The sequence below is a fragment of the Astyanax mexicanus genome, chromosome 1 (assembly GCF_023375975.1).
Source record: "Astyanax mexicanus isolate ESR-SI-001 chromosome 1, AstMex3_surface, whole genome shotgun sequence".
Lineage (NCBI taxonomy): Eukaryota > Metazoa > Chordata > Actinopteri > Characiformes > Acestrorhamphidae > Astyanax > Astyanax mexicanus.
In genome coordinates this window covers 37,877,617-37,890,201 of record NC_064408.1, presented here as the reverse complement: position 1 = coordinate 37,890,201, position 12,585 = coordinate 37,877,617, and the positions used below count along the sequence as shown (strand labels likewise).

Genomic DNA, 12,585 nt, shown 5'->3' with positions numbered 1-12,585 from the left:
CCCTTTCTCTCTCTTACTCTCTCTATTTCTTTCTCTCTCTTACTCTCTCTATTTCTTTCTCTCTCTCTCTCTCTCTCTCTTTCTCTATGTAGGTCTGTTCCACCGAGCGATCATCCAGAGTGGATCTGCTTTGTCCAGCTGGTCAGTAAACTACCAGCCGGTGAAGTACACCCGTCTGCTGGCCGAGCGCGTGGGCTGCAATGTGCTGGATACACATGTAGGTTTCCCCACATCTCTGAAAACAGCATGTCACTGTCGTTATTTCAGTATTTATCACAGTCACAGTTAGGGCTGCACGAAAGAAAATCGTGGAAGAAAAATACATTGCAATGTTTTTTGTTGATGTAATAATTGGTGTAATAAAAATTATATTAAACAGATACAATTTGTCCACCTGTAGATATCTAGTAGATGTTGAAATATGAACAGTGTATTTTTTCTTTGTACCGAGTAGCAAAAATCATTAAAAAAATAATTTAACATTGCACTAATAATTGCATGTCCTGCAATGTCTCTATTGCACATACATACATAGTGATGATGATGATGAAATGATATATTCTGCAGCCTTAATCACAATTATATTCCATTCTATAGAAGCACACTCTTGCCAGATGATCACTTTATAAAAATAATGACTTTGCGTCTCATAGTAATGATTTATTGCCTCATAATAGTTACTTAAAATCTCTTAATAATGGCTTTTTATCAAATATATTATCATGTGTCATATTTGATCATAATGACATAATATTTCATATTAATGACATAATATTTCATATTAATGACATAATATTTCATAATAAGGACTTCATATCTCACTGATTTATTATCTCATAATAATGACATACTATCTTCAAATAATGAGATTTTTAGGTGACAGGAATGGACTTAAAAATGGAAATAATTGTTAATGTTAGCATTAGCATCATTTTACAAATAATGTATTTGCATTAGCATAATCCCCCCCCCACACACATGGCACTGTACAAGAGCAGGTAAAACACTGCGCTGTATTGGAGAGTTATAAGATAAGTTTAATGTATGTTTATCTGCAGGACCTGGTGCTGTGCATGCAGAAGCGCAGCTACAGGGAGCTGGTGGAGCAGGATATCCAGCCCGCGCGCTTCCACATCGCCTTTGGCCCTGTCATTGATGGCGACCTTATTCCAGATGACCCAGAGGTGCTGATGGAGCAGGGCGAGTTCCTCAACTACGACATCATGCTGGGCGTCAACCAGGGGGAGGGACTCCGCTTTGTTGAAGGTGTTGTGGAACCTGAGGAGGGTGGGGTATCCGGATCGGATTTTGATTTCGCCGTGTCGGATTTTGTGGATGGTCTCTATGGTTACCCAGAGGGGAAGGACACACTGAGGGAGACGATAAAGTTCATGTACACGGACTGGGCAGACCGGGATAACCCTGAGACCCGCCGCAAGACGCTGGTGGCCATGTTCACTGACCACCAGTGGGTGGAGCCTGCGATGGTGACTGCAGACCTGCACGCCCGCTATGGATCCCCAACGTTCTTCTACGCATTCTACCACCACTGCCAGAGCCCCATGAAGCCGGCCTGGGCTGACTCCGCCCACGGAGATGAAATCCCCTACGTGTTTGGAATTCCACTGATTGGACCAACTGAGCTTTTCCCCTGCAACTTCTCACGCAATGACATCATGCTCAGCGCTGTTGTGATGACTTACTGGACCAACTTTGCCAAAACTGGGTAAGACAAAGCTACTAATGGACAATAAACAATAAACTGTTAACAGTATCAGAAAATACAAATCAGCTAACTAAACCAGTGTTTCTAATCCTGGTACTGGAGGCACTGTACCCTGCACATTTTAGTGATTTCCCTGCTTTAACATAACCACTGTCATTCTGAAAGATTTGCTATTTAATTTATTGTATGAGTCAGGTTTTTTTTTTTTTTGGGGGGGGGGGGGGGGGGCAATAGATTTGGAGGGCCTTCAGGACCAGCACTGAAAAATCCTGAACTATATAATAAGAAAAAGTAATCCTAAATGTGGTAATACAGATATACTATTGAACAATAAACAATTAAGTAAATCTGTGTTTCTCAAGCCCTCGTCCTGGGGACACCCATGTTAGTGGTTTCCCTGCTTTAACCCACCCAACAGTATAGCTGTGATGACGGGTTGTATTCTTGCATTTCTCATTTGCGACTGTAACACAGAAGGCTGTTCCAAACATCTGAAAAGTGCAGCCAACAGTCAGATTGAAGTATCCTTCATAGCCCTCGGTTACTCAAAAAAAATAAAAACTCTGAAAAACTGAGGGAAATGAAGCAATAGAGAAGGGTCCATTTAAAATGTATTTTAGTGTAATTTTCTATTTGACAAAGCTTAAAAAAACAGTCACAATGTGTTTTGAGCCGTATATATTAGATTCTTCTAAGTAGCCACCTCTTACTTGGATGACTTGAATTTCCTGTCTTCTTATTGAGTTTGAGAGCATCAGTTGTGTTGTGAAGAGGTAGAGTTGGTATACAGTGAGTAGCAAAAATAGGTTATTCAATTAAAAATTTTCAAGAACTTTGAAAGTATCCTTTAGTGCTGTAACAAAGACCATCACAAAACTTTATGATGGAACTGGCTCATATCAGGATCACCCTAGGAAAGGGAGACCAAGAGCTTCCTCTGTTGCACAGGAAAAGTTTATCAGAGTTACCAGCCTCAGAACCTGCAAGCTGAGTAAACAGAACCTAGTAGTTTCCATGCAGAGTCAGAACTGATTCGGAATCAAAGTGACTTTTATTGTCTGAGTAATATCCTTTCTAAGGAGTTTGCCTTGCCCATAGCTCACGCTGAAGCTGATGGTAAAATCCTCCAGGAGCTAACAAAATAACAAATAAAATAAAATGACAACATGGACAACATGCTTTATGATGCACAATAAATGTGGCTCAGCTGAGTAATGCAGCCATATAAGCATTGGATGTTATTGGGAGGTCGCAGGGATGCAACAGAAATCTGTGGTTAGGAGTCCCAGAGAGGATAACTGCTTATGTATAACTCAATTTGAAGGCCAGTTTTTACTTCTGCGTCGAAACTGTGCGGTAGCGTCTCCAGCGAGACTGTGCTACGCAGCTAATGCACGTTTACCTACTTTTGCGGGCACGTATTAGTGGTTCTGCTCTGTGTCCCTTTGCAATTTAAACCCGCGAAGGCGGGAATGTGTGGGCGGGAACGTGAGGCCAGGCGGACCAATCGCAGCTGTGGGTTTTAGCGTAGGGTACCTGGCGATAGGTAGGCTATGGCGTAGGTTCAACGCAGTAGTATAAATTGGCCTTGATGCTGATTAGGTTGTAGGTCTGTTGGCTACTGTCACAGATTTAGAAGTTAGTGTTCTCCTCTAAGCATGGTGAGCTGAACTGGTTTTGTGTTAGCAGCAGTTTGAAAAGATGTGGTGAATATTTCTTGGAGGAAATATTCTCCACCAATATACTGGTGGCAACCTGAATTATGGTTTGGGAATTTTTGAAAAATTCCAAAAAGAGAACCATAATGACTAATAATGATTCAATTTAATTGCAAGTGCAGTTTTTGTGTTAATGGCTGCAAATAGTCCAAAGTGATGCAGTATGAGTCCAGCATCATCCTCAGCATGTAAAGTTTCATCTGGTGCTCTGCTGGTGTGCTCTGCTGGTGTGGACAGCAGGTGCATAGCGTGGAAATGGCCTGAAAAAGAATCCTGAAGTAGGTCACAGTAGGAGAGAGGGAGAGACAGAGAGAGGAAATGCAGGAGTTACAGCTGCTGACTGGAATGTGAAACAGCGCCCTCTAGGAAAGACTGAGAAACTGTGACAGCAGGGAAGACATCCAGATGGAGTCTAACACAGACTGACACACACACCCAACAGATTGGACACAAATATGCTCTTCCCTAGACTGTTTTTGATAAAGGCAGTGTTCTTATAACTATGACAAGTCCATTTAAATGCTTAATCAGAATCAGAGTGAGAATCAGACTGAAAATTAGAATCAGACTGACAGTTTGAAACAGACTGAGAGTTACAATCATAGAGAGAATCAGAATTAGAAACAATACAGCAATATCATGCCAATAAAGCTAAAATTCAGAATAAGGCTAAAGATCAGAGTAAGGTAAAAATCAGAAAAAGGATAAAATTCAGAATAAAGCTAAAATCAGAATAAGGCCAAAATTTTGAATAAGGCCAAAATTCAGAATAAGGCTAAGATTAAGAAAAAGGCCAAAAATACAGAATAAGGCCAAAAATCAGAATAAGCCTAAAATCAGAATAAGGCAAACAATCAGAAGAAGGCTAAAATCAGAATAAGGCCAAAATTTTGAATAAGGCCAAAATTCAGAATAAGGCTAAGATTCAGAAAAAGGCTAAAATTCAGAATAAGGCCAAAAATCAGAATAAGCCTAAAATCAGAATAAGGCAAACAATCAGAAGAAGGCTAAAATTCAGAATAAGACTAAAATCAAAATAAGTCTAAAATTCAGAATATGGATAAAATTCAATATAATGCCAAGAACCAGAATAAGGCTAAATTTAGAATAAGGCTAAAATTCAGAATAAGGCTAAAATCAGAATAAGGCAAAAAATCTGAATAAGGCATAAAATCTGAATAAGGCAAAAAATCTGAATAAGGCAAAAAATCTGAATAAGGCTAAATTCAGAATAAGGCTAAAATTCAGAATAAGCTGTCTGTGATGTAGGCCTTTCTTTTTTTAATGCTATTTTTTAAATGTATATTTAGTGGCGTGACAATCACAGTATAGCAAAGCAACAAATCACACTGTGATCTTAAAAACAGTCATATGCGTTAGAATGTTATAAAAATGTCAGATTTAAATCGGGTTTGGGCTCTTGATGACAGCTTATGGTACGGGTTGGGTTGGGTCGGCTTTTTTTTTTTTTTTTGGCCAGATCTATGCTCTTAAGTTGAAGATACATGGGAGAAATGTAATGATATGAGGCATTTCTACTTCTATAAAAAAATCTCTCTCTCTTCTTTCAGAGACCCAAACAAGCCTGTTCCTCAGGACACAAAGTTCATCCACACAAAGGCAAACCGCTTTGAGGAAGTTTCCTGGTCGAAGTACAGCCCTCACGATCAGCTGTACCTGCACATCGGCCTGAAGCCCCGCGTCCGCGACCACTATCGCGCCACCAAGGTGGCCTTCTGGAAGCACCTGGTACCCCACCTGTACAACCTGCATGACATGTTCCACTACACCTCCACCACCACCCGCGTCCCCCCGGCTCAGACCACACACAGCACCCGCAGCTCCACGCCTCGGCCAGGAGGGGGTGGCAAGGCTCGAACGCCCGGCAAACGACCACCGCCTCAGTCCACGGCCCGCAGCGGCCCGCTGGTCATCGCGAACCCGCGGGATTACTCCACCGAGCTTAGCGTGACAATCGCCGTGGGAGCTTCGCTGCTGTTCCTCAACGTGCTAGCTTTCGCTGCGCTCTACTACCGCAAGGACAAGCGCAGTCGCCAGGACACGCCCCCACAGCCTGCCACCCAGCGCCAGGCCCCACCCAACGACCTCAACTACACACCCACTTCCCTTGGCGGGTGTGAGAAGGAGGAGGGGTCTCTTTGCGACCCGCTGCGCTTGACTCCGGCCTCGTCTCCAAGAGATTACACCCTGACCCTGCGCCGCTCCCCCGACGACATCCCGCTCATGACCCCCAACTCCGCCTCCACCATGACGCCTAATAGTGTCGCCATGACGCCCAACAGCGTCACAATGACGCCCAACACCATCACAATGTCACCCAGTTCCCTGATGGGGTATCCAAGCATGCACCCCTACAACACCTTCACACACGGATACAACAACACCGGCCTTCCCCACTCACACTCGACAACCAGAGTATAACACAGCACTTACCACTGGTCCAAACCAGCCAGTTTCAGACAGTTTTAACATATATAAGCATAACCAGCATTTACAGCTACAGTTTGACCAGTTCAAACCAGTTCAAATCTGTTCACACAGCAACACAGACTTCAGCAGATTTTAGCACTGGTAGAACAAAGTACAGGAATCCAGCAAATCCCCATAGACCTCCAGTGTTAATGTGCATTTTCACACACACACACACACACACACACACACACATCACCCAGACACTTACATAACTATTAACTGACTTGTGCCAATCCCTGCTCCCCACAGGGCACTGTTGTAATTTTGCCAGTTTTACCTTAACAGACGGACAGCAGATGGTGTCACCTGACAGCGTGAAGCCCCTCACTCTCTTGTTTACAAGATTTACAGAGCGAGTGCATGGGTGTGATGAAACTGAGCCAACTTCAAACAAGCTAAATAAACTAATTGCCAAATTGCAGATACTTAGGGGATACTGCTATAAAACTTTCATAGGGCATATTTACTCCATTTTCTAAATCTTATTCTTTAGCTACTCATGGTACAGTTCTCTAAAATGACTTTTTCTAACAGTTGATAATGTATAAAGAGCGCACTTTGATTAAAGTTAAGTCTGAAGTACAAGGATTTCTTTAGTGACAGCTCCAAGTGAGCACTTGATAGGTTTACAGCACTTACAATTAGTTTAAATCATAATAATTCAGTTAAAATCAGCAAATTAAAACTAAAATACGTAAGTGTAATCACGCAGATGGTCTGTTGTCAGTTCTTTAGTATTTCTAAAACCTGAAGAACCAACTATGCATTCTCCAACACATCATCACAGGTTGCTTGTACCTGTGGAGATTGAATGATGGCGTTTAGTTAGAGAATGGTTGGTTTTGGTTGGACAGTGATGGTGACTGTTAAAGACTGGTGGTGTTTTGGAGGAGAAAGGTAGTGTTTGGGTGGAGCATGGTTTGTTTAGAGAATGTGTCTTCTTGTGTTTGGTGCTGCATGATGAGGTTTGGTTGGAGAATGGTGGTCTTTGATAGAGAAATAACACGTTTAATGTACAATATTGGTGGTTGATAGAATGTATGCAGAATGATGGTGTTTAATAAAGAATGATGGTGTTTGATGGAGACTGCTGGTGGGGTTTGGTGCAGAATGATGTATGGTGTTTAGTGGAGAATGGTGATGTTTGGATAGAGAATAATGGTGTTTGATTAAGAATGGTGATGAGTGGTTGGAGAATGGTGGCGTTGGGTGAAGAATGATGGTGTTTAGTGACGAATGATGTTTTTTTTTGGAGAACAGTGATGTTTGGTGAGGAATTTTATTTTATGTTTATAGGAGAATGGTGATGATTGGTGAAGAATGATTATATATGCCAAAAAAATGATGGTGTTTAGTGAAGAATGGTAATGCTTGAATAGAGAATAATGATGTTTGATTAAGAATGGTGATGATTGTTGATTGATGATTGATGATTTTAGTCGGAGAATTATGGTGTTTAGTTGGAGAATGATGGTGTTGGTTGAAGGATGATGCTGTTATTGGAAAATGAGGCTGTTTATTTGAGAATCGGGATGTTTGGTTGGAGAAAGAGTGTGTGGTTGGAGAATAATGGTGTTTAGTAGAGAGTGATGGGTCACAGTTCTCTGCATTTAACACCTCAGAACATCAACCACAATAAAACTACCTATACTTTAAACCAGTTTTGAACCAGTCAATAGTTTATTGGAAAAAAACAGTAATGAACAATTCACCTTTCCACAATCCTCACTGTAAATCATCTCACTACAGTAACTAAGGAGAAACACAGTTGTGGGCAGAGCTTGGGGAAGAGGAGCGGAGTGGATTACGGATTATTTTGTGCTAATTTAAGCAGGGCACTTTTTTGTCCAATCACGTGCCAATTTCCTTTTCTTCTGTTCATCAGACTGTGATGCTCTTTACACACTGTTCATACACACATACTGGATTGTGAAGGGATTGTGTCCGGACTGTGCCATGTTGTCGAGCGGAGTGGAAGACTGTACTGTACTGCGGTGCTGCGGCTGGACTATATGGAGTGGTCTGGCATAAAACTCACTTTTCAAACCTTTATAGACAATCAGAAAAAAAAACTGAGGCTCCAGAACTTTCTCCACTGTGCCACAAACCATCTGTCATGTCTGTTGTAATAAGACAGTAATAACATGTGTAATAATGAGTAATAACTATGTCTGTACAGTCTCTGTATTAGATCTATTAACTCTGTACAGGCCGCTTTGGTTTGGAGGCGTTATTATCACTAATCTTGTTAACGCTCTGCTTATTTTCACAGCCTGGAAAGCTGTTAGAGGACAAAACAAAATGGATTGATGTTAAGATTGTTTTCATTTGTATTTTTCATTTATTCGCTTCGTTTCTCCGCAAGGAGGACTAATAGATTCATCTTCAGCTCGAGGGCTTTTATTACGAAGAACAGCAGTTTAGATTAATCTTCACAGAATCTCTCGGTAGAATTTCGCTGAGGGAGTTTTATACAGAAGCTCATTCCCACCAGGTGCAGGAGAAACAACTCACCAACCTCTCACCTGTGTTTTATTTCTGCATTTCTTTTATTTCTTTATTTTAGTCAGACAGATATAAATCGTATTTACATCCTAATCAGAAAGTTTTCTATGAATGATCTGATTTCCTTGTCAAGAGAGTCGAGGCCTTCTCTGCTGCAGCTGTTTTGTTTATCATGATTCTCAAATCAAACTGATCAGAGTCAGCTTTAAAATGTGTGGGTTAATAATTTTTGCTTCTGTGGCTTAATGTTGTGAAATAATTTGACAGTATACATTACTAAAGGCAATGTGCAATTGAGGTGAAAGAGCATTAGTCCAAATCTCACAGCAACTTTACAAAATCTGCTAATCCTTAAATCTATATTATAGAATTTGTTTTCTCACTGTTTTCTCTTAATGAATATGGCCCAGTATCTCAAAAAAATACTTATTTTATTAAAGATTTTGACCATAATGACTTTCTCCTTAAAGTTATGACTTAATGTATCTAAAACATAAAATTATTTTTTTTCTATAAATGTCAAGTTTTATTAAAAGGAATTTTTACTCAAAACTTCTCAAACTGCAGCCAGAAACAAAAAACAGGTGATTTATTTCTCCTCTGTCTGATGGGAATAGACTGAATGTCTTCATACTATTGGCAGATATATCTCTTTATTCTGATCTGTCTGATGGGTTCTGGGTTCTGATCAGTTTTAGATGCTCTGTGTTTCTGCGTCTGATTGATTTGGTACGTTTACGTTCTGTGTTTTCGGATTATCGTCGCTATTTCTGTATGTTTACGACGTTCTTAAGTAGTTCGCCATTTGCTGGCTTTTGCTAAATGGGACAAATTGCTCTATTGTTTCTAATGAAATATGAATGTGTGAATATACGAAGATTATAGGGCTTCTATAGCAGCGAATGTGTGTGTGTGTGTGTGTGTGTGTGTGTGTGACTGTGTGCTAACTGGGACAGTGCGAAATCGCTAACTGCCGGTGCCAATCACAGGCACGATGAGCTCGGAGAGTGTTACCATAGTAACAGCTGACCGCAGGGTAGGCTATGCCAGTAGTGATGTCATCCAGCTGCGCCGCTAGTTAGCCCAGCGCTAACCTCCCCCTTGAATACTGACCCAAGGCGAACGCTAACGTTTGTGCCAAATTTCTATAAAAACAACTTTTCTCATAACCAGCAGAACAATTGTTCCAGTCTCTCTCTCTATCTATCTATCTATCTATCTATCTATCTATCTATCTATCTATCTATCTATCTATCTATCTATCTATCTATCTATCTATCTATCTATCTATCTATCTTTGTGTGTAAATACTTACTGCTTTATAACACTTCTCTCTCTCTCTTTTTATTCTGTCCTTTAAACTTCTTAGATCTGAAACCTCTCTTTCTCTAACTTTGTCTCTTCTTCTTTTCTCTTTATTCCCCCTCTCCCTTGCTTTTCTCAGCTCTTTTTTCTTTTGTTAATTTGTCTTTCTACTTTTTCTCTTCCTTTCTATTTATTCTCTCCCATGTTCTTCCATTATACATTTTCTTTTTTCCTTTATTCTCTCTATCTCTCTCTATATATATATAAGCTTTTATCCCCCTCTCTCGTCCCCTTTTATACGCTGTACACATGTCTATCCTCAGATTTGCAGTAAATATTCAGTTTGCTTACTGCTGCTGTCTCTTTCTCGTTCTTTCACTGAGTGTGTGTGTGTGTGTGTGTGTGCGCGAGTGTGTGTGTGTGAGAGGGAGAGTTATTTTTGTCTGAGTAGGTGAAGATGGAGATGTTTTTTAGCGAAACCATAAAATGTTTACTACAGGCCGCACACACTGCCACTATTGTTTGTGGCTGTGAGGCTTCTGTGTGTGTGGTGTGTGTGTTTGTGTTTGTGTGTCTTTTCCCCTCCCTCTCCAAGCTGTGCTAGTTTGTGCTCAATGTGCCCTTGTTTCAATCTCACTCCACATCTCATCTCATACACACACGCACACACACACACTGCAGCAGTGGTCCTGCAGATTCCTGCTGCAGTGTGTGTATGTGTGTGTGTGTGTTTCTGTAAATGGTACATTCTGGTAGGTAATAGAAAATATCTAAAATGTGTTATAAATAATGATCATAGTCTTTGACTCATTTTTGTTTTCAATAGGAAATCTCCCTTCAAGATGATGTGTAGTCCAAGACCAAGACCAAGATCGGGAGGTATAGCGGACGTTTCCAAGATTTTCCAAGGTTTTAAGCCAAGTCTTCATTTATATTTCCCTTACAATGAAAAATGCAAAATGCACTGTAGTTCAGGATTCCCTTAATCACTGGGAATTAATCTGGGAACGTGTTCTAGTGAATCCAAGTCAAAATTTTTGTAAATTAAATACATTATTGTGCATTTATATAAAAAAATATATACTTATGAACAGGGTGAGTCAAAACTTGAAGGACACACTTTTATTTCAAATGAAAGGAAAATAAAACAAAAGGGAAGATGACATCTTTTAGGCTTTGTTCAAAACATGGCCTTCACCTGTAAAGAAGCCATATTTTGTTTTCTCAAATGAAATCTTACATTTTGTCATCGTCTTACCATGGTCCAATAACAATATGTTCAATAACAATAAAAAACATGTTTTTCTAATTAACTTTACCTCAGACACGTTTTACACTTGGCTGGTCTTGACAAAAAGCTTGACAAAGTCCATGTCAGCCTGAGTCAAGACCAAATTAGATCAAAACCAAGACCAGACTCAAGTATTACAACACTACCCTTAACATAGTTTTACTAACCTTACACATACACTTACACTCGTAACAGGACAGCTCTCACTTTCACTAGAAGTGGAATTTCCTACACTCTCAACACAAAAGGGTTAAATGAAGTGATGCTCTATAGAGCCATTTGTAGAAAAGACTCTTTATGTAATACCTCCATCAGAGAGAACCAAGCAACCAACCATTTAGGGAATCCAGACAGTTCTTTGAGTAGTCATGGGGCTACACAAAAAATCACTAGCTCGGCTACTGAGTGGACATTCGTAGGTGAAGTATGATTTATTTATTTTAACTTTGCTACCAGCACTCTCATGGTCTGGAGCAGCACACCTTTTTCATTATTTAGTGTTTTTGTCTTGGGGTCAGAGCAAAGAGACTTTAAAATACCTTCAGCTGGAGCTTCTCAGCCTGTGTGGCCCGATTCATACCCTCACCAGAACCGATACAGTGAGGAGAATAAAGGGAATAGGGTATAGGAGTTAGATAATGAAGAGAGTCGGGAACATAGAGAATATAGAGAAAAGGAAATAGCACACAGGGAGGGTTGGAGGATAACTGTAAAAGGATATATGAGTTAAATGATAAAGGGAATAAGGAATAAATTTGAGGGAAAAGGGATGATAAAGGGAGTAGGGTATGGGAATACATATTAAAGGGAATAGATTATAGTGGGTAGAAGATTATGGAAACAGGGTGTAGATTGTAGAGGACAAAAGAAGAAGCATATCATTGCTGTCCAATAATTTTTTTTTTTTACAAAACAGCAACTTCTTAACTTTTAAAGGAAGTCAATATGAATTGTTTATTTCAAGTCATTTAAAAAAAATTCTATTGGTCCATTTATCAAGAAAGTTTCACACAGTGTCACGGGTATGGTTTCTGCATCCAATCATGTAGTATACTAAAAATCTATAAAAATCTATAAAAATATGCTTCTTTTCCATTGGTCTGAGGCGATATATAGTCAAATGATACAGCAAATGAGCTTAAAGAATAAAGAGAATTGAGTAAAAAGGTAAAAAAAAGGGGTATTAACAGGGCATAACAGCAATATAGTGTTTGACTAATCAGTTAAAGGATAGATAGAACAAGGATTAAGCCTAGTCTTAGACAACACAGCCTTTTAAATATAAAATTTTAATTGAAAGGAAAATATTGTGTATGACTACGCTGGGAAACCACCTCCTAATGTATTGGGTACATTGATAAAAGGAATGATGTAATGATAAGGAGATAAAGAAAATAAACTGTATTGATCAGGGGTTAAAGTACCAATAGAATAGAGCATAATAAGCATACAGAGTATGTGGTAAAGGATAAAATAGAAAGGGAACAGTGATTAAAGAAATATTCCTTAAAGATAAGTGTGTTGCCGAAAAAATGCTTTATTAAGAA

General features: G+C 39.7%; 1 protein-coding gene across 1 annotated transcript in view; it reads left to right on the top strand.

Moving 5' to 3' along the window:
- nlgn3b (neuroligin 3b) overlaps positions 1–10,097 on the top strand; it is a 41,421-nt gene extending 31,324 nt beyond the window's left edge. Inside the window, exons 6-8 of the mRNA XM_007235842.4 lie at positions 93–217; positions 1,059–1,726; positions 5,016–10,097. Of these exons, the coding sequence (XP_007235904.1) occupies positions 93–217; positions 1,059–1,726; positions 5,016–5,886 (1,664 nt within the window). The 3' untranslated portion in view covers positions 5,887–10,097. The remainder of the gene's footprint in view (positions 1–92; positions 218–1,058; positions 1,727–5,015) is intronic.
- The last annotated feature ends 2,488 nt before the right edge of the window (positions 10,098–12,585 follow it).